General features: G+C 41.9%; 1 protein-coding gene across 1 annotated transcript in view; it reads right to left on the minus strand.

Annotated features, from left to right (window-relative positions):
- TXNRD3 (thioredoxin reductase 3) overlaps positions 1–23,249 on the minus strand; it is a 46,022-nt gene that overhangs the window by 18,264 nt on the left and 4,509 nt on the right. Inside the window, exons 5-12 of the mRNA XM_040628356.1 lie at positions 22,469–22,588; positions 15,342–15,484; positions 13,453–13,568; positions 12,360–12,585; positions 11,109–11,201; positions 5,851–5,927; positions 5,102–5,258; positions 1,234–1,341 (exon numbers count right to left, since the gene is read on the minus strand). Of these exons, the coding sequence (XP_040484290.1) occupies positions 1,234–1,341; positions 5,102–5,258; positions 5,851–5,927; positions 11,109–11,201; positions 12,360–12,585; positions 13,453–13,568; positions 15,342–15,484; positions 22,469–22,588 (1,040 nt within the window). The remainder of the gene's footprint in view (positions 1–1,233; positions 1,342–5,101; positions 5,259–5,850; positions 5,928–11,108; positions 11,202–12,359; positions 12,586–13,452; positions 13,569–15,341; positions 15,485–22,468; positions 22,589–23,249) is intronic.

Below are 23,249 nucleotides of genomic sequence, written 5' to 3' on the forward strand. Positions count from 1 at the left end.
ATCCGTAATTTTACTATCAATTTGCCAAGACTCAAGTTAAGTTCACCACTGCAGGAAAAAAAAAAGGCTCATTATCACAAAGGATTAATTATAAACATTGATGAAATAACGTCGTCGACAGCATACGTTTCTCATTGAAAACAACCAGCTAAAATAACATTATAAAGTTTTAATCCCTCATTTTCCCAATACTGGAGATGTAAATAAGAGCTCTGGTTACTCATCAGGCCACTGAACTAGTGCTATGATTTCAAGGCATTTCCAGTAATTGATGTGACTTCAAGGGAGAGGAATGAGATTTCAAATCTCTTTTGCTGAAAACATGAGGTACTAATAATCCTCCAACTCTTTTTATTTCTTCCTATCTCTCCTATGTTGGAAGGGGGTACAGAAAAAAAGCCGTTCAAACTACCCATCAAATTACAACGTAAGAAAATATTTATAAGCTTGTTATGATTGGATGGGGCAGGGGTGAGGGGGAAGTGGAAATAAACGTGTGCAACAGACATCTTTTTGGGAATCTGACAGCTCACAGCCCATAACAGGCTGACAACCATGGGAACTTCCCCCCTCCCCACCCCGAGCCCATCAACAATGCAGATGTCCCCTGTTGATGGGACAGGAGCCTGACTCTGGCCATGCTGACTGGAAGTGGGTGGATGGCTGATCCAACTCGGACCAATCAGATGTCCTCTTCCATAATTCAGAATTAATTCAGAATTGAGACTGAGAAACAGTGAGTCCATCAGTTCCTCCTCAGACCAGAACTATTGAATAAACTTGTTTGTGGAAGAAAGGGCTGATTTTGGCTGCTATGTGCACTCCAGAAGCAAATAAAGTCTGCACGCAGAAACAAGAATGAGTTGCCCGCATACATGAGTGGGGATGGTCTTGCAGGTCCTGGTTCTCATCCCTTCCTAAGGCCTTGATATACTCTTGCATTCCAAAAAGTCTTATAATAACTTGCGCTTTCCTGTATAAGCTACTCAAACAGACATTTGTCACTTGTAACTCGAAAGTCCTAATACATCTTTTGTCCCCCCTTCCCCCAACTGTATTATAATTATTAGCTAGAGAAATAGGGTTTAAATTACTTAATTTCTGATTATCCTAAAATAGGAATAGGATTTCCTACACTCTAACCATTACAGTAACTTGCAAAACAAAAAGTGACTGCAAAGTCAGCTGATTCGAAGAGAAATTCTGAAAAAGTAAGCAGTACAACAATCTTACCTCGAGATTCTCTTTTTTATGTACTTCAATAGCTCTCTCTTCAGATAACCCACAGCAGCCATACTCCAAAGGAGTAAACACCGTAGTTGGAATGTTAACATAATCACACTGGAAGATAAACAAATTACATCTGCTTATTTTGTGACACTTTTCACAGCAAAAACCTACATTGCATCCATTTATAAGAGGAAAACGGATAAGTCTGGTTCAATGTGATTTGTTCTTCCATTTCACCACTTCAGGGAATTCGTTGCTACACTCAAAGTAGGGGTGAGCCCAACTCCAGAGCAGAGACCACACTCTGGCCAGTGGCCCACGAATGGGACCAGCTCTCCCCAAGCCCCAACCTGACTTCCACTCTAAAATGTTTTCTTTCCATCCCTAGGATTCTGGACCCTGCTCCCCTGGAGCCCCTCTACCAGGTGACCCGAGAATCATGCCATTTCACTGGAAGCTGAGGCCACCCTTGGCCATTCATATAACTTCCACAGAGGAGATGAGCAAAGAAGCAGTTTAACAGTGTTGGACTGGGTGGCCGCCCTGGGCCATCAAGGGGAGATGGCATATGTGTAGGGGGTGCTAACATGGGAACCGGGATCTCGTAAGTCCTAAGGTTCTGACAGAAGCCCCAGAGAGCCCTTATCAGACTGAGGCAGAGCATGAGCGGACATCGCGGGGAGGCTGCAGACTCTGAGCCCTACGTGCCTCTTCCAGCAGCTCCCTGCACCTGCCTGTGGGAAAGTGAGTGCGAGCGCCGGTGGCATCCCTGCCTGGAGGAGAGTGTCTGTGACAGCGTGGAGAACTGGAACACACTGGGGCAAGCTTCATTAAAACCATGTGTGGAGAGAAAGTAGTGTGCAGGAGCAGAGAAAGGGTGGAGGGTACAACCAGAGATGAAGGTCACTAGGCCTACCGATCAATAGCCCCCTCAAGGTGTGACACTGCCCACAGCACTACACGCCTCCCCCAACCCTGCCAACAGGTTGTAGGTGATTAGGTCAGAGGTGACCTCTAACCCAAAGAAAGCTAATGCGTAAGCTGGCCAGAAATCTATGTAGAAAAAGGTGAGCTACGGCAGTCAAACTCTTTCTTCTGCAGGAAGATGAGCGAGAAGCAAAGGAAGAGCCCCAAGTGGGAGTGGGACAGGAAGAAGCGCACCTGTGCAGCTACAGCCACATAAGGCTGACGGACGAGCACCCTGTGAAACCCCCACCTGCGTGCCGTGACCCCAGCCCCGGTGCTAGCCCCAAATGCAGTGTGGCCCAGCCGTAGCGTGGGGCTCGTTCTAAGTCAGTGCTTCAACTTGCTAATGCACAGGGTCCTGGTGAGAAACCCCGTCAGGCTGCCTAGTGTGAGTAAGCGTCTATTTTTTGTTACCCCAGACAAAAACAAGTCAAGCACCACCAGCCATCCCTACAACAATGAGGTGGGTGATGTGTAACGTACATCAGCCTAGAATCTCTAACTGAGATACTCTAACACCACTTCACACTTGCTAACCTGCACGTCGTGGCTAAGCCGAGCATTTTTTCTTTTTTCCAACATGGTAGAAAAAAACCACACAACCATAAGGATAATCTTAGTATTTTCTGACTTCTGTTAGGCCCACAGATACTCATCAATCCATTTACAGTTGACCCTTGTGGGCGTTGGGGTCCTGACCCCCCATGCAGTCAGAAATCCACATATAACTTTTGCCCCCCCAAAAAACTTAATTAATAGCCCACCCTTGACTGGAAGCCTTACCAATAATGTAAAATAGTCGACTAGCACATATTTTTACGTTATATGCATTGTATATTATATACTCGCAATACAGTAAAGCTAGAGAGACAAAACGTTACTAAGAAAATCATAAGGAAGAGAGAATACATTCACAGCACTGTATTGTGTTTATTGAAAAGAATCCACATGTAAGTGGACACACGCAGTTCAAACCCACGATATTCAAAGGTCACCTGTACTGACCAGCAGCTGACCCCGTGCCCCATGGCTTACAGGGGAAGCCTCATTCTCAACGGGTGCCTCTGTCTCCCAGTTCCTATAAATTATGAATATTCAACAGGAAATTCCTCAATGTTCCTTCCTTTCGTCTAAAACACTTTCTCCGCATCTTAAACCGTCTCCTCCACCTGAACTTGCCTTCACCTTGCCCTGTCGCCTTCCGTCTACTCCTGTACCTTTAAAGTCTTTCTTTCTTCATACCCTAAACACACTGCTGCGTCTTCAGATCTCGCCGCCCAGCAGCCACCTTGATTCACTTCTTAGAGCATTCGGCGACTACTGTGCCTCCACACACCCCGAAATGTTAACTGCTTTGCCACACCGTGTGTTCAGCATCCCGGACTCCACCCGCTGATGCCCGCAGAGCTGCGTCCTGGTTGCCCCCACCCAGCAATGCCTCCATATATGTTCATGACCTCACGAAGCACCCAACACAGCATCCTTTATGAAGAAGACGTACTCAAAACATTTCACCTGACCCTCATCATGCAAAACAATCAGAGAAATTCAGAATAGGAGACATTCTACAAGGAAAATAGTCTGGACTCATCAAAAATCATGGAAAACAAAACAAGCAGGTAAATAAAGGTCGGGGAACCATTTCAGATTAAAAGAGACTTAAGAGTCAGAAGAGCTAAACGTACCACGTGAATCAAACACGTGCATGTGCACATGTGAAACGGCAATCTGAATAGTATCCCATTTTTGTTGAATTTCTCTGAATAATGAAACCGTGGTTACGGAAGAAGATGCTTGTTCTCAGGATATGCGTGCTGAAGTATATAGGGGCCAATGTCAACGACGCCTGCCACTTACCTCAGAAAGCTCTGGAAAACGAAATACACACATTGTACGCATACATATTCAGAAAAGGAGAGCAAGCCGAAAGTCAAAATATTAATACCTGGGGAACGTGAATGAAAGGGTGATATGGGTGGTTATTAGTATTCTTCCTGTGTTTTGACATCTTTCTAAACAGAAAGGAGGAAATAACGGTCTTCAACAGCTCCTCCTGCCTAGAGAAGGCCGTTCCAGGTCTCTACTGTGGCAGGAGACTTTCGATGAGCTGCCACCAAATGAATTTTCTAGCCTCATTCCCAGCTGTATTCCTCTAGCCCAAGTGCTCTGCCCGCACACACCCCAAATGCTCTGAGTATTACGGAAGGGACAATTCTTCGTGTAGGACAAAACATTGAGCGTTCCTCACCCCACCCATGCCCTTCACCCGCCAACATCTCCACACATCCCAGTGTTCTCAAGGAGTAGAGCACGATGTCCCCAGCTGGGAACTCAAACAGACTGCTCACAGCCCTGCTGAGCTCTGTGCTTGCGTCTGCATTATCTACTTACCAGAAAAGCCCTGTGCTTCCTTGGTTTTGAATGACTCATCCTACAGAGCCTGTCCCACATCTTTGAATGAAGACAATGAAAAGTGCATGAGATGGTAGAAATCACCACCTTCACACTTGGCAGAGGTAAAACCGAGGCACAGAGACTTGAAACAACCCGACCAGGTTCGTACAGCAGCAGGCACTGAAGCCAGGGCCAGCAACCATCCACCTGGGATGCCTTTACCAGTCCAATAAGTTACAACTAACTGCCCTTGTTTTTAGATTACGCATGATCTGCCACTCTCCTGGGAAGGCTCTTGGTGCTGGAACCATGCCGATCCATTGTATATCATAACCTAGCGAGAACTTGCACGCAGCAGACACTCAAATAATATTTCCTGGAAATCATTAGTAAATACTAATTTATCGGTGATGAACCCTTTACTTGCAAAACAAGTACACAAGTGTTATTTGTACTGATTTTTTAAATCACAATTTTGATCCAGATATCATCTCAAAAGAAGGAAACTCACCTTTTCCAAACGGCCAGCAAAAAGTCTGCGAGCCAGCAGCTTGCCTGCCTGTATGGCAACGGGTGTGAGCTCAAGTTTACCCTCCAGAATATCCCCAACAGCATAAACATAGGGCACATTGGTCTGTTCCATATCATTTACTGGTATTTTGCCACTCCTATTGGATTTTGGAAAGGAAACAAATACATCATGACTCATTTGGTACTGCTGGATGACTAACATGAACTCTTCCAAGAGAAATGACTAAGCACATAGAGCAAAGACCTCCGTCTAAGAAGAGAGGCACCTCAGGCCATCAACGTCTATAAGATCAATGGCTCAAATCATAAGGGGTCTGTAGCTCCAAAAACACCACCTTTCTGGTCGGTGAAACCATACTCATTTTTTGGATGCCAAGGACAGCTCCAGATATCCCCCAGAGTCGCACTTAGAGCTTTGAAATTTTTCCCCTTGCCTGAACAACAACATAAAAATTAACTCTAAATCAGACGGTGGGTGAAGAAATTTCCACAATTTATTTTTTAAAACCACTGTTTAATGTATCAGTTCTTTAAGGCATACACTAAAGAGTTACTGACTCATTAATGAAAAAAACTGATGAATACAGAGCCGGCGCAGTACTTATTACGAAATCAACTTACAGCATTAAAATTCTGCATCTTGGTAATTAAATGAGAATTCCCAAGAGCTGACCTGCAGAAATATTTTGCTTTGTGCAGCAGCAGTGCAATGATCCCACGTGTACTTACCTCTCATTGATTCTGACACCAATTTTCTCCAAGCCAATTTTCCTCGTACAGGAGTCACGACCAATTGCTAACAAAACCTATATTTAGAGTGAGATCCAAAACACAAATTGTCAATGTCAGGAATGAAAAAAGGAACATCACTACAGATCCTTCAGGATTAAAAGGACAATAACAGAATACTATGAACACCCTATGCCAATAAAGTTGACAGCTTAAACGAAACATTCCTTGAAAGACAGTTCACCAAGACACATACATGCAAATCTGAATAACTCTATGTTATGTGCTAAATTATGTCCCCACACCAAATTCACATGTTGAAGTCCTAAGCCCCACTGGCTCAGAATCCAATGTATTTGGAGACAGGGCCATGAAAGAAGTAATCAAAGTAAACTGAGGCCATAAGGGTGGGGGCTCTAATCCAATACGACTGGTGTCCTTTATAAAAAGAGGTAATTAGGACACAGATGACACAGACTGAGAGGCAACCACGTGAGGACCCAAGGAGAAGGCACCATCTGCAAGGCAAGGAAAGAGGCCTCAGAATAAACCAAACCTGCTGATACCTTGATCTGACTTCCAGCCTCCAGAACTGTAAGAAACTAAATTACTGTTGCCTAAGACACTCACTCTGTGGTGTTTTCTTATGGCAACCTTAGCCGAGGAACACACCCTATATTCACTGGAGAAAATGAATCCACAATTTGTAAACTGCCCATAAATTAACTCAAGACCCAAATGACTTCTCTGGTAAAGTCTATCAAAACTTAAGTAAGAAATACTACTAATGGGATACAAACTCCTACAGAAAAAAAGAGGAAGGAACACTTCCCAACTCCTTTCTTTGAGGCAAGCATAAACAACTGACACAAGAATCAAACTGGATATTAAAATAACCCTATAAGCCCACACTCCTCAACACAGATGCAGAATCCTAAACAAAATGTTAGCTGGCAAACGAAATACAGCAATATATAAAAAGGATAATTGATCATGACCAACTGGGGTTTGTCCCCAAAATACAAATTTGTTTCAACACACAAAAATCAATGAATGTAATTAATCATATTAACCAAATAACGGAGAAAAGAATTTAATCGTTAACCAATAGATATGGGAAAAGAATTTGACAAAATTTAACAACATTTGAGGATTTTAATTTAGTCCTCAGCAGATTAAGAATAAAAGAAAACTTCCCCAACCTGTTAAAAGGCATTGGTAAAAAAAAGTCTACAGCTTCCATCCTAGCAATGATGAAAGGCTGAATGCTTCACCTCTCGGGTGGGAGCAAAATGAGGGTGCCCACACTCAAGCAATTTCTATTCAATGTTGTACTGAAGGACTTAACCAGTGCAACAAGGCAAGAGAAAGAAATAAAAGGCAGGCAGATTGAAAAGAAGAACAAAACCGGCTTTATATGCAGACGTCAACCCCAAGAATCTACAATAAGGTCAACATGTAAAAATCATTTGTATTTCTATATACTACCAACTAAATATTGAAAATTTAAAAATTTAAAATACCATTTTATAATACCTTAAAAACATGAAATATTAAGAGACAGATTTAGCAAAATACATGAGAGACCTCTAGAGCAAAATGATAAAATACTGCAGAGAGAAACTAAAGAATACATAGATAAATGAAAAGATCTATGAAGTTCACACACTGGAAAACTCAATATTGTTAAGATGGTCAGTTCTTCCAAACCGGTCTATATAATCAATATAATTCCAATCAAAAGCCCAGCAGGATTTTTTCGGTAGAAATCAACAAACTGCTTTTAAAAGTTATACGGAAAGGTAAAGAACCTATAAACAAAGCCGGAGGACTTACTCCACTGGTCTAAAATTTACCATAAAGCTTCAATATTGAAAACGCTGTGGTGAAAGGAGACAAACGTTCAATGGGATAAAGAGTGCAGAAACAGACCCACAGTTAAATGGTCAAATGACTTCAATACGGGCACCAAAGCAGCTCAGCTTCAAAACGGAAGTCTTTTCAACAAACAAATGTTGAACAAATATTTCAACAAATACCCATATGGAAGAAAAAGAACCCCTATTCCTACTTCATTCTATAAACAAAAATTAATTCAAGATGTATTACAGACCTGAACATAAAAGATAAAACTGTAAAGCTTCAAGAAGAAAATATGAGAGAATAGATTCATGACCTTTGGGTAAAAGGATTCCTTAGAGCACAGAGAAAGCATTAACCATAAAGCAAAATTGATAAACTTGACTTCATAAAAAATTTAAAACTACTGCTCATCAAAAGATGCCATAAAAAATGAATAGGCAAGCCACGAATGGGAAGAAAATATTCACAATATATCTACCTGAAAACAGAATGTATCCAAGACGTATACAAAACTCCTTCAAGAATAAAAATTCAAATAACTGAACAAAACATGGACCAAAGATTTGAACAGATAATTCATAACGGAAAATATAATAAATGGCCAGTAAACACATGAAAAGTTGCTCAACATCATTAGTCATCAGGAAGACGCAGATTAGAACCATAATAAGACACCACTACACACGCACTAAAATGGCTAAAATGGAAAAGCTGGACAAGCCCAAAAGTTGAGGGCATGGGACAACCAAAACGCCCATGTCAGCTGGTGGAGATATAAAGTGATTCATTCACTTAGAAGCTGTTTGGCAGTTTCTCAAAAAGTTAAACACAGAAACTATCCTATGACCATCTAATTTCGTTCCTAGTATTTACCCGTGAGAAATGAAAATATAGGTCTACAAGGGCTTACTCAAGAAGTCTTCATAGCAGTTTTAATCACAATAGCCCAAACTACAAACAGCCTAGATGTCCACTTGTAGGAAAATGAACTGTGGTACACTCATACAATTTTATATTCATATAATTCATACAATAAGGAGAACTAACTACAGACACACAACAACATGGATGAATACAAGGAGTACGTATCGTATAGTTCCATTCCTGTGACATCTGGAATAGGCAAAACTAGTCTATGGTGACAGAATCAGAATAGGGTTGTTTGGGTCAGGGAGTGGGAAGGGATTTGGGAGAGCTTTCTGAACTTATAGAAATATTCTGTTACCTTCAAATGAGTACGGATTACACAAACATGTACATTTGTCAAAACTGACCGAACTGTACATCTAAGACATATGCATTTTGCTACATGTAAATTATACTTTATTATAAAAGTAACCATTTACAAATTTAGGTATTGTGAATAACTTTATACCAATATATTTGAGAACTTAGATGAAATAAACTAATTTCTAGAAAAATAAAATGATCTAAAGTAACTCAAGAAAAAAATAGAAATAGCCCTATGATTGTTAAAGAAATTTGATCAATAGTCAAATACATATATCTATAGAAAATTCTAGGCCCAGATGGTTACACATCAATGAATTCTATCAAGCAGATGAAGAATGAATTCCAACATTATGAAAATGCAGAGAATACAGAAAGAGGTAAATACCCCAAACTTCTTTCATGAGCTAAAGCTACCTTGATATCCAAATCTTTAAAAGTTCAATATATGAAAGGAAAATTGAGCCAATACAATTCATGAATATTAATGCAAAAATTCTAAAGAACCAAATCCAAGAATATATAAAAAGAACAATTACCAAGCTGGGTTTATACCAGGAACACAGAGTTGTTTAACATTAGAAAATCAATGTAATTCAACACATTAACAGATTAAAGAAAAAAAATTTTTGAGCAACAGCTACAAAAGAAACACCGCAACCAAACATCCACTCGTGATTTTTAAAAAACAAAAAAGAAATAACCAAATAACCCTTGGCAAACAAGAAAGAGAAGAGAAATTCTTTAACTTAATTAAGAATATCTAACAAAATCCTACAGAAAACACTACTCTTTAATGATGAAACACTGAAAACTTTCAATACTGAGAACAAGACAGAATGCCTGCCACTGCCACTTCTTGGAGGGCCCAGCTAGTGTATTTATGCAAAAAAATAAAAAATAAAAAGGAAAAGAGCAGGAAGGGGGAAACAAATAGTTTATTTACAAATAGTACGAAGGCATAGAAAGAAAATTCAAAATAATCTGAGATAAATTATCAAGTAAGAATTTAGCAAGATTGTGGAATACTAAATCAAAACGCACAAATTGGCAACATTTCGATACATCAGGAACAGTTAAAGACAATGACATTTCCCAAAAAAAAACACCATTTATGACTACATAAAAATACATTAAATACCTAGGAATAAATCTAAAAGAAGATGTTCTTGATTTGCATATAGAGAAATTTATTAACTTTGTTAGGAATTATTAAAGACAACCTAAATTAAGAGACAGATATATGATATTCGTGGATAGAAGACTAACTATTGCAATAAAAAGTTACCAATTGATTTTTATATTCGATACAATCTTAATAGAACTCTCAACAGGAGTTGATTTATTTTGTTTGTTTCCTTACTGATTTTTTATAATAATTTTTTATCATATTATGTTAGTCACCATACAGCACATCCCTGGTTTCTGACGTAAAGTTCCAGGATTCATTAGTTGCGTATAACACCCAGTGCTCCATGCAATACATGCCCTCCTTACTACCCATCACCGGTCTATCCCATTCCCCCACCCCCCTCCCCTCTGAAGCCCTCAGTTTGTTTCCCAGAGTCCACAGTCTCTCATGGTTCATTCCCTTATTCTTTTTGCTTCGTTGATCCTCCCCATATCATTTCTTTTAACTAAAAACAATCACACATACGTCAGTATATAAAACATAAATGTATCATTACAGTTTACAAAAAAAATGTTGACATCCAAATATCATTAGTTTAAATTAGAACTGTTGTCACCCAATATAGTCCATGGACTATTCACACTGTTTGCAGATTTTATATTGTTTTTGAAAATAAAAAGATCTTTATTATTGTTTTTCATTATAAGATATACTCAATTTTTATTGAAAATATTCAAATGCCCAAACGTAGAGGATATCTAATGCCCTGGAAATAAGTACTTATAACAGTCAGATATATCTGCTTCCAGATTTTATACTATGTATAAATTATCCATACACACATATTTTCTTATATTTTTCATGTACATGAAAAACTACCAAATGTCAACAGCTCAACTACCTGACATTTTATTACAGCTTTACAAAGAACCAAGGGGAAAAAATTAAGCCTGGTAGAATTTTCCCATAAACTTCATCTGTGCTAATTTATGAATGTGTTCAACCACTTACTGCTTATAAAATAAAAACTTACTGTATTATATATTTCTTCAATAGTTTCTGGTCCTTCAGTGGATTTCGCCACTACTTTCAGCTTTCCGGGTGAACCTCTCTCCAACTGCTGAACCTAGGAAGGGTAAAGAATGTAATGATTCTATCTAAAGGTAACAGAAAATAAGTGGGTCAGAGGGTACACACGTGTGCGTGTGTAGGTTTTTTGACTACGTAAAGTTAGAGAAAAAAAGGACCGTTAACAAGATACAATTTGGAAGTGGAAATAAATCAATGGGTTAGCTGGCGGCAGCGTAATAGCAAGAATAAGGGATGCTCTCCAGGTGCTGACTTAATAAACCGTGTAGACCGTAGTACCACGTACCGAGTACCGAGACAGGCCAGAAAGATGAGCTGGGGAAGAAAATCAAGAATTTCACTTTTGTCTTCATAAATCTGACATGCTTCTGAGGAATTCAAGTGGAGATATCCCATAGCCAAATGTGTAAATGGGTGTGGAGGTCAGGAGAGATGTCTGAGCAGGATATATACATCTGAAAGCCATTAGCACTGAGACAATAAAGTACGGGCAATAAAGAAGACCGCCCAGGTAACAACTGCAGAGAAGAGGTGCTCTGACATTTGCAGGTTGAGGAGATGTGGGACCAGAGAGCTCAAGAATGGAGAGTGTTTCAAATGGAAGGAATGTCAATTTCACCAAATGCTGTGCAGAAGCCCCCCTACATAAGGGCAGAGATATGACCACTGGATTTGACAGCACGGAGTTTGCCACAGACCCCAGCATGCAATTTCAAAGGAGCAGCACGGATGCAAGCAGCTGAGAGTTGGCTGAAGTGGAAAATGGAGGCAGGAAACCAGAAGAAGCGTGTATAGAAGTTTCCCTGTGAACAGGGAAAGAAAAATGGGGACCCAGCCAAAAGGGCAGAGAGGGCAAAGGGAGGGCTTGTTTAAAGAGGAGAGAGACTCGTGGGAATGAGAGAGTGGAAAGGATGGTTAACTGAAGAGGGGCAGCCCTGAGAAGGAGAGAGGAGGCGAGAGCACACGGAAGGCCTGAGAGGAGCAAGGGCACCTCCCCATATGGGGGGGGGGGAGCACAGAGGGACATGTGGAGGTCAGTTTTGTAGACCAGAGGTGGGAGCACTGTCTTTAAGGTGTCCTTCCAAGTACAGACTAATTTATTTCATGAAATGAAGTAAGGAGAGCTAGACTGAAAAACTAAAAAGAGAATAAAAAACTAAAAATAAAAGGAATTCCAAATGCCGTCCAGACTTACCAACACAGGTATAAATTTTCTTAAGAACTTAACACCATGTTGCTCCATGTAGGAACCCACTTTCTCTGCCATTTCTTGATCAAAGCCACGAAGAAGGATTGAGCGCACCATGACCGTGACATCTAAGCCAATGCCGGCAAGAAACCCTGCACATTCCAGAGCAACATAGGATGCACCCACCACTAATGTTTTGCCAGGGCAATAAGGCAGAGAAAAAAGGTCATCACTGAAAAATAAAAACAACAAAAGGAACACGTAGGCAATAAAACTGAAGTAAGTACGTTTCGATGCGCGGTGGTCTTCTGTTGGCTGCATCACACCCTGGTGCTTGAATGAAGAAACATTAACAGAAAGAGCCTTTTGGAGTTTGTAAGAGTGTCCATTGTAGAGTAAGAAATATATCTCCGTTTTCTCAAAATCAAATTAGTGGATCACAAGTGAAGGTGTTTTAAAAATGAAATAGAATAGAAAACATTAGACTACATTACACGTGATAAGAAGAAACATGGTTTGATTTGTTCTGAGTGTGTGTGTTCACCTGAACAACAGTGTCACAAAAAAACACATTTCTTTTTTTTTAATTTAAATTCAATTAGCCAACATACAGTACATCATTAGTTTCCGATGTAGAGTTCAATGATTCATCAGCTGCATATGTGCATCTGGTGAAAAAAGTTTGAAAGTCATTGTCCTGTGTTATATAATGTCCAGGGATAATTACTATTAAATCCCAGTATTAGGAATAGCCATGCTTCTCCTGACCAACTGGTTCATTATTATCATACAGACATTAAGCCCTAACGCTATTTGTGTTTACTTCTTTGCTTTGGCCTCCATGAAGTTTAGAGCCAACTTCCCAGACCTTGTTGAGCAATTACCTAGAATCATACAGCATGTATGTGTGCATAAATTTAACCTTCTTATTTACTAACCTTATTTTCTCAGGCTTCATTACGGTAACCACTTAGCTTCTTGTGTTATACTTTTTATTTGTCATCAACTCAAATCTTTTGGGAAATAATATCAGGAACTAAATAAATTGGACACAAAAACATAACACAATTTACGCTTACAATAGCCTATTTAATCTTACCTAGTGATACAGTACTCTTTATCTCCCCGGATTCCTAAATACCGGGGCCTTTCACCGGTCGCTAGGACAAATTTTGCAGCAGTGTAGTAAGTTTCCTGTCCTTTTCTATTGGTTGCCTTGAAAAGAGAAAAGGAAATTTCAACTTCTTCTGCAAACACGGTAGAGTATCAGACACCCTGGACAGCTAGTTACGGAGCTCCCCACCCAACTGGAGCAGATGTACAAAAATAATACTGCAGTCAATAAGCACCAACACAGAAAGAGAAGTCTTCAGAAAATATCCACCAAAAGAGCTCCATGGAGGTGGAATAGGGGATTGGAACGCCAGCAGAGGACAGCTTCAAAGGTGCTGGTATTTCAAGTGCAGACAAGAAAGCGAGAGGATTTGAGAAGAAAGGAAACCCACAGAAAGAACACTGCATAGAAAAGCACACAGGCCTGAAAGCCAGCAGATGTCTGGGAACGGCAAGTGGCCAGACAGTGGCAGGAAAGGAGGGGTGGGGGGGCCGTGTCCCCATGAAGGGAAACAGATCCTAGCCAAATGTTAACACCTTTATTTGCCATTCTAAAGATTTCACCTACGGGAAGCCAGGAAAGGTTATTCATTGTTTGCATACTTTCAATTATACAAGTAATTCATAAATACATTTTTCATTAAGAAAAATTAAAAAACCAATGAAGTGTTTAAACAAGAGGGTGGTTTAAATGGTGGGATGGAGGGAGGGCAGCCTGGAGACAGGCACCTGCTCCAGAGGGCCCGGAAAGAGAGAAAAAAGCACAGGCTGTGGGGGTGGGAGGGGGAAACCTGAGATTTCTAGCTGGAGCAACTGAGGAGACCCTGGTTATCAGTAAACGTGGAAATGCAGAAAAGAGGCAGGAATGGCTGCAAACGACTGGCTTTTTCAACCAACCATGCCGGCCATGCCACAATTTGAGAAATAAAACTACCTGACCAGTATTTCTATGATGCTTCGTGTGAGTGATGCAATTCAAACTGGCCCACATATGGTTTCAAAGGGGCAGCTTTCAACAGACCACCTCACACCTTCCAGAGATTTAAATAACTACAAAATAATCTCAAATCTCCCCAAGATCATTGTGTACTGTGCTAGGTAAGCAGAGTTCAAAAACAAACTAGGTGTTGAGGGTTGTATCTGGTTGTCTTTTGTAACTCCAATTTAAAATTCTTGTGTTCATCAAAACAATCTCATTTTCCTTACTATTGCTCTCACGATAGGAAAGACCACAAAGCTTATAAAATACGCTAATTTTCATACTACTTTTGTTAATACATCTTTGAATAACATATCGGAGCTCTGGTTAAGGTTTCATTTTATTTTTGTAATTATTCATTTTACTGAAGTCTAGTTGACACACAATGTTTCCTCAGTTTCAGGTGTACAACCTAGTGATTCCACAAGTCCACACGTCGCGCCGTGCTCAGCACGTGTGTAGCCGCCATCCGTCCCACACAACACTACTACAACACCCCTGACTGATTCCCCAGGCTGTACCCTCAGCCCCGTGACTATTCATTCCATTCTGCCCATCCCCCTAAGGTTCCATTTTAAAAAAGAATTACGCTCCTAAAATTTTTCATTTTTTAGTCTTTTAAACTTTCAACTATTTATTTAGTCTAAACATTTTCTTTTAAGGTAGTAATAAAATCAAAAGGCAAATAATAACTTTAAATGAGGAGCTATTTAAAAGGCAATTCCTCCAATCTAGCAGGATCTGTGGAATCCACAACAGCAGGAAGAAACAGGGCACACAAGGGAATGTGCACGCACACATCAGTGAGAGCCCGTCACACACGACATGGAATTTCAGATCAAGGCAAGTTCAAGCGATAGTAAAGAAAACAACAAACGAGACAAGACAAAGAATACCTTTATTTTATGATGCTCGACAAACTCTCCATAGGCATTGACATAGGCCACGGCCTTCTCCCGCAAGGACAGCCTGTAGCCCCAGTTTAGAGAGCCGATGTGATTCTGGATCGCTTCTGTCATAGTCTCCCAGTTGTGCTTCACTGAAAACAAATAGCCAGAGTGAAGGCAGAAAGTGCCTTTTTTCCTTTAAAGATTATTTATTTATTTATTTGAGAGAGAGCAGAGTGACGAGAACATGAGTTGAGGGCAGGAGGACAGGGAGAGGGAGAAGCAGGCTCCCCGCTGAGCTGGGAGACGTGGGGCTCGATTCCAGGACCCTGGGATTGAGCTTAACCAACTGAGCCACCCAGGCGCCCCAAGTGAATTTTATTTTTAGTGTTCAATCATATACGACCACACATGAGCCATATTATATATTGCTTTAAGAATCAAGAAGTGAACACAAGACAACTAGCCACTGAACTCTTGTTTTAGGCCAGTTATGGTTTATACTTCTTCTATTACAAAACATAAGCAAAAAGCAGAGTTCTGAAAAAAAGAGAAAAAAAATCCATGCAACAAAGAATGGGGAGAACAGTCCAAGACATCACAAGGCAGGAAGATCACCCCCACTCGGGAGCACCCCAAGGCCACTCTCACACCCCGAGGTCTGCGGCACATGGTGTCCCACAGGTGAAGGGAAGCGGGTCTCAGGCCAGTGAGCAGCACACATTCGCCCGACCAGACGAGCCCCGGCCACGCCCTTTCAGCTCACTTGGTGGTGGGTTTTATGATAGCGAAGGTCCTACATTTCTTCACGGCAAATGTGGGTTCTGCTCACCGCTGCCCACCATTTACATTACAATGTTTACTCATTTCCTGTAGCAATCGGAGCAGGAGGTGACAAGAATCCCTCATCATCCCCGTATCTTCTAGGTGGGACTGATTCCCTAGCACTCGCCTCGTCTGCTGTTGCTGCTTCCTGAAGGAGAAACCAGCCTCTGTGCAGCACCGTGTTTATAAGACACAGAGGCCAGCCCAGGACTCCCATCAAACTGGATGAGATTCCCAAAGGCAAACCCAGCCAACTGAGGGTGTCCTCTGGTCACGCCCAGTGACTCACCTCATCTAGCACTCTCGGAAAGGCCTCAGCACTCCTCGGGAATGTAGGAGGGTGCAGTGCAGGAGAGAAAAAGAAGTCACGGTACACTGAGTTTATGGCCTGGCTGTCGTATCACCCCCTCTAGGAAGCCAGTGTACAACAAGGGCTCCTGAGGTCTTGCCATCCAGGGGGTCACGGCGGTCGCTACGTGACCCAACCACCACGCCTTGATCCCAGGAGGTAACGACCCAGCAGGGATGAGCCTCTCCACAATGGCACATGCCCTCAGACCCTAAGTTAGCTCCTCCCCTCTAACCCAGAAAAGCAACTCCTCTAACCCTCCAAGGACTGTTTTTCCCAAGGACCTCGTCAGTTAGATTCCTACTTCACATGTCCTTTTGCTTCTGGCTCTTGTTGTAAGAGACACTCTGCATCAGTGTTTCCCAAATAGGCTGCACATCAGGATCCCCTGGGAATCAGGCTGAAACGTACAAATCCTTGGACCTGCCACAAACCTACGGAGTCAGGACGAGCTCCCCCGGGAGATTCTGATAGGGCAAGTCCAGGGGCTGGCACTTTGGACCACGTGCTCTACTGCTTTATTGACCTGTTTAAGCTTTGCAACAGTATCACAATTCTAACTACTGAAGGGAAAAATCATTTCCCATACTTTCTCAAAGGCTGCAGAGCTATTCTCAAATGTTTACTTTCAATACAAACTTTAGAATTATCTGTCAAGTTCCAAAAAGAAAAAAAAATTGTTGAGATTTTTCCTGGACTTAAATAAAATTTACAAATTAATTTTGAGATAATGTCTTTATAATATTGAGACATCCCATCCAAAAACCTCAGTATATTTTTTGTTATGCTTTTATATTCTTTCCTTATATATTTGTCCATTCCTAGTAAATTTATCCCAAGTCATTCTACCATTTTGCTGCAATTTTCTATTGTATATTTAACTTCTTATTGCTAATGTAAGAAATCTATTGATTTTACACATATATCCTCTGAGCAACTTAGTGAACTCTTATTAGTTCTAATATTTCTAGTTCAATCTCTTATATATTCTAGGTATCTTGTATATAATTCATATTATAGATTATCTTTTTTCTTCCTCCTTCTCAAGTATGTCCTTCTCTTTCCTATTCTTCCTTTTTGTGCACTGGCCAGAAGCCCCAGAACAATGCAGATATAGTAGTGGAAGAGGGCTGCCCTGTTTGATTCTTGACTTTAATGTAAATGCCTCAAGCTCTTCTCCATTAAATATTTACATCTGACTTTTCTTCATCATGTAAAAGAAGTGTCCATTTCTTTGCTTAGTTTAATGACAGTTTTTTTTTTTTAAAGAGCCATAATGGATGTGAAATTTTTATAAAATGCCTTTGGAGCTGGAATCCAGGTCAGCATGAGGATTTTAGCATCCCTACTACGGTTTCCTAATGACTCATTCTTGTATCACCAGAATGAGCCCTCAGAAGTCACAGTGCATTCTTTAAGTCACTGCTGGAGAGGATCTGTTAATGCTTTTCCTAGAATTTTGTAGCTCTATGGGCTATCGCTTTCTACTTTTACACTACCTTTCTGTATCACTGTTAAGTCAGCCTCAAAAAAAAGGTGGAATGTTCCATTTTTTCCTAAACTCTAGAACAGTTTGAATATTTAAAAACTGTCTGTTCCTTGAAGGAACAGGAAATTTACGTGTAAATTTGTAGTGTCTTGGAGAATGGGTTGTCCTTAGGCAATGTTTTCTTTGATAATTCAAGTCAATTCTGCTCATTTATATTTTCCTAGAATATATTCCTTATCATCTAGATATTTAAAATTCTTACTGCTGATTTGTATACTGAATTTGTTTTTTCTCTTCTCTTTCTGTAGTTATATTTCTTTTCTCAAGACACCTAATGTTATATTTGTATGACTTCTCTCCTCCTGTTTCCCTGATTGGATTTGCCAAAGGTCTCCCTGCTTCTTTGCATTTTCAAACATATTCTTGGTTTTGTTCATTGATTCTATTTTGGGGAGGGTGCTAAATCGTTAATTCCTCAGTGTGCGTGCGTGTGTGTGTGCATGCGTGTGCGCGCGTGCGTGTGCGTGCATGCGTGTGCGCGTGCGCGTGCGTGCATGCGCGTGCGTGCGTGTGCGTGCGTGTGCATGCGTGTGCGTGCGTGTGCGCGCGTGCGCGTGTCTGTGTGTGTGTTGGTTTGTTTTTATGCCTTGTACTCTCCCTATCTGGTATCAACTGACGTTGCTTTGGTTTGCATTTCCCTGATACAGCTTCTCCCACCCATTTAAAAATTTCCCATCTAGGTGCCTGGGGGGCTCAGTCAGTTAAGCGGCTGCCTTCAGCTCAGGTCATGGGATTGAGCCCCACATTGGGTTCTCTGCTCAGCGAGGAGCCTGCTTCCCTCTTCCTCTGCCTGCGACTCTGCCTACTTGTGCTCTCTGTGTCAAATAAATAAATAAAATCTTCTTTTAAAAAGTAAAAAAGAATAAATAAAAAATAAAAATTTCCCATCTATTTTATTTTATTTTTATTTTATTTTTGAAGATTTTATCTATTTATTTGACAGAGACAGACAGACAGCGAGAGAGGGAACACAAGCAGGGAGTGGGAGAGGAAGAAGCAGGCTTCCAGCAGAGGAGCCTGATGTGGGGCTCAATCCCAGAACACCGGGATCACGCCCTGAGCTGAAGGCAGACGCTTAACGACTGAGCCACCCAGGTGCCCCATCTATTTCATTTTAAATAGGAAAATTTACGTTAGCCATTTAAAATTTTAAAATTCCTAAATTCTCAATAATTTTCTCTTTTGATTTTAGGTGTGTGTCCTGTAAAGAGCATACAGATGAATTCTGTCTACGCAACTTGAGAAGCTGACTCATTCAGCTTTATTCTAATATATAAAAAAGACTGTCTCTATGTCTGTCTGCCGTCTTGTTTTCTGGGTTGTTTTTTGCTTGTTTTTAAATTAGTTTCATGCTGTTTATTTGTTCATTTCCTATTCCCTTTTGCTTGGAAGTTCTATATTCTATTTCTGATCTGGAAATTATGTATACATTTTAAATTTATTTTAATCCATTATTTCTCTACCAACGTCAAGAACGAAAGTATCTAGAACATTCTTCCACACCAAGATTTCCACACGCTTTCAGGTCCTTTCTCTTACCACTTAGATTCTATGGACTTCTCTTGGCCACTCCACGAAGCCTATGCCTAAAAACTGCTAAGCCCCAAATTCCATGTGATGGCTAACTAGGTATTTCTCAGTATATAGCACCTCAAAATTAACTTAGAAGACTTTTGTATATATGGGACAAAACTTTACCCACTTGAGGAAATGAGAAAGTACTTAGGACTACTAAGTTATCTACTCATGTAGATGAGTTCAAGAACATCACCTAAACCCTCAAGCAAGGCAAAGTGGCACAAGCACGCGCCCTGCTGTCCCCGCCGAATGCGCGGAACCCCAGCAGTGCGGGCAGCGGGTGCGGGCAGGGCGGACACACCAAGGAGTCGCCAGCTTGTGGGGAACCCTGCGGAGGGAGTCACCCACATACCCTCCCTGCCTGGCTGTCCCCATCACAGGCCATGTGTACAATTCCATTCTTCGTGGCCTTTCTCCATTAGGGGGCATTGTGTTTCCTCCCCACTTGGCCTCGATTATTTTAGAATTATTAAAACAGGGTATAAACACTTAGGGTTTTAAATAGACTCCTTTGGGTGCCTGGGTGGCTCAGGCACTTAAGCATCTGACTCTGGATTTCGGCTCAGGTCATGATCTCAGGGTCATGGGACTGAGCCCCATATCTGGCTTGGTGCTCAGCAGGGAGTCTGTTTCTCCCTCCCCCTCTGCTCTTCCCCCTGCTTGTTGTCCCTCTCTCTCTCTCTCACAAATAAAGAAATGCAATCTTAAAAAAAAAGAGAGACTCCTTAACTACCTAATTGCCAATCCAAAATGTACCTAATTCAAACCCTATTCCATTTGTCCTTTAGGCACCATTTCCCTCCAGATGGTTCTCTTCTGAGACTCTCTAAGCCCTAAATCTTTTTTTTTTTTAAAGATTTTATTTATTTATTTGACAGAGAGAGACGGCCAGCGAGAGAGGGAACACAAGCAGGGGGAGTGGGAGAGGAAGAAGCGGAGGAGCCTGATGTGGGGCTCGATCCCAGAACGCTGGGATCACGCCCTGAGCCGAAGGCAGACGCTTAACGACTGAGCCACCCAGGTGCCCCTCTAAGCCCTAAATCTTATCCTTAAAAATCTAGCCCCTCCTGGCTTCTGGGACATGACTCTCCCAGTTTTTCCTCACCTTCCTCACCCACCCCTTAGGTATTAACATTTCTCAGGATCCTGTCTCTGTCTACTACTCTTTTCCATCCATAGGGCCTCCCCAGCCCCTCCCAGCAATTCTTAAGAATTCAGCCACCACCTACAACGTGGGCTGCAAACCTAGGCCCTGCCTAGACCTCCTTCAAGCACAAACCATCCTGACAGCGACCTCCACCAGGTGTCCTGCGGGGGAAAATCCATTCAAGATGAAGGATTTAGAGAGAAGGATTCTTGAAAGTGAAGATGACCCCGAAGTTAAACTGCCAAGTGCAAAGACAACCAGCTGGTACTAAAGCTGGACCCAAAGCTCTCCATAGAGCTGAGTGTCTGAGGAAATTTGTCCATGGAGAATCTGTCCAGCCACAACTCATTATGCTGAAGTCCACCACGCCTGGCCACTAACTCACCCCTGCCTGTGTTTTCCAGCTCGGCAAATACACTGCATTGTCACCCACTCCCTCTTTCTGGATTCCTTCCTTTCCTTCGCCCTCCACCCACCCTGTGACCGGGGCGCCCAGCGAAATCACCAGAAGGGTCTGCTCATGCACACATTTCCTCCATCAAAATCTCTCGGGAGACAAGTCCCTGTACTTTTTTTTAGAAATTCCATATATGTTATTCTAAGGAGACAAAATCACCCATCTGCATCTAGCCTGCCAATTCCAAACCTTCAATCCTCTAAATCCACCTCACACTCTCCAGTCTGAAATCAGTCTTGGCCCAGGCTTGGTCATTTCTCCTCAGGGCTGGGTGACAGCACCCCGCCTCACTTCCTTGTCTTTGGACTTGCCCCCTCCCAACCTCCAACCTTCTAAATTCCTTGGATCCAGAGGGGTCCAGAAGCCAAACTGTGGTTCAGTCTCCGACCTTGCTGACACTCCTCAGTGACTCTCTTACTCCCTCTGGGGTCAATCACAACTCCTTTAGATGGCACTGAAGAGCTGTCACGACCTGCTCCTCTGTCATCTTGTTTCTCCCAGCACCCCACCCCCATTCTCCATGCCAGCCATTCACTATCCCCCCAGAGACTCCACGTTTTTCTCCCACCTCCAGAGTCAGAGCATGCTCCTTCCTGTCTTCAATGACCTGCGTCTCCGTGACCTTCAAGATTCAGCTCAAGGGTTACCTCCACCACCTCAGACTCTCAGTGACACGGTACATGCCCTCAAGGCAATGCTCAGAATCACACTGTGAACGACAGCGCACCGAACCGCCTCTCTTCTCCTCTCTTCCGACAGATCCTGTGCTGCTTAAGGGCGGGAGTTCTGTTTCCCTCGTGTCTGTATTCTCAGAGCCTAACCAGTAAGTGTCTATTAGATGAATTTGGTGTCCATCTTTGACTAACCAAAGACATATACAACTACTGGTAAAATAGAAAATGTTATGGCGATAATGGATAAAATTCAAATAATGACCCTGGCTATTCTATTTTCTTTACACTTGAAGGAAATCTGAAAATAGCAATCATTCTCTCACATTGTGTAAAGAGTCTGCAACAGCTGTAGCTGCCAAAGGCCCCAAGGTCCCCAAAAGCAGAGACAGGTTTCAAGTGATCACCTCTGACTCCTCTGTGCCAAAGTGGAGTCTTGATGAGCGGTCATTAAACGAATTTCAGACTCAACTACAGAAATATAAACAGCAAGTCTTTCTCTAAGGAACGCATTCTCCCTTCTTATCTCCCAATTTATATTTTGATATACTGTTACCCACCTTGTTGGTGGTATTCCCAGCCAAATTTCCTGGCGTCGCTTAATGCCTGCCCCAAAAGGGCAGCCTGATGCATCAATTTCTTAGGGACACAGCCCACATTTACACAAGTACCACCAAGACCTGAAAATGAAGATAATAGGGTTTTTTATTTTATTTTTTTTAAGATTTTATTTATTTGAGAGAGAGAGAGAGAGAGAGAGCATTAGCATGGGAGACAGGCAGAGGAAGAAGCAGACTCCCCACCAAGCAGGGAGTCCAATGTGGGGCTCGATCCCAGGACCCCAGGATCGCAACCTGAGCCAAAGGCAGACGCTTAACCGACTGAGCCACTCAGGCGCCCCAAGAAGATAATAGTTTTAATGTTTCCTCTGTGTCTGTGGGTGTGTACATGGTACTACACATACAAGTGGAGCAGGTGTTGTTAAACATGTGGAAATGACACACTCAGATGGTTGTGGGGCCAACAGCAGACCCAGCGATAACACGCAAACAATTAAGTCAAACTTCTCAACTGAGAGTCTGTGAAGGAGACCCAAAGATGAGCAAAAATACAGGTGTACACTTGAATAGCTTTCTGGGGAGAGAATCCAAAACTTTCATTTGAGTCTGACCCATAAAGGGACCAGAACTACATTAGATTAATTAGATAGACACCAGAACAAGGGCTGGGACCCCAGCTTCCAGCCTTTATTCTCTGTAACTCTGACTCCTCCTCTGAGCCGACATTAGGTCCACTGCAAGCTGCCTGGTAACATCTACTTTCAATCTCGAACAGCAAAAA

This window comes from Ursus maritimus, unplaced genomic scaffold (genome assembly GCF_017311325.1).
Source record: "Ursus maritimus isolate PB19 unplaced genomic scaffold, ASM1731132v1 scaffold_14, whole genome shotgun sequence".
In the NCBI taxonomy this organism is placed as follows: Eukaryota; Metazoa; Chordata; class Mammalia; order Carnivora; family Ursidae; genus Ursus; species Ursus maritimus.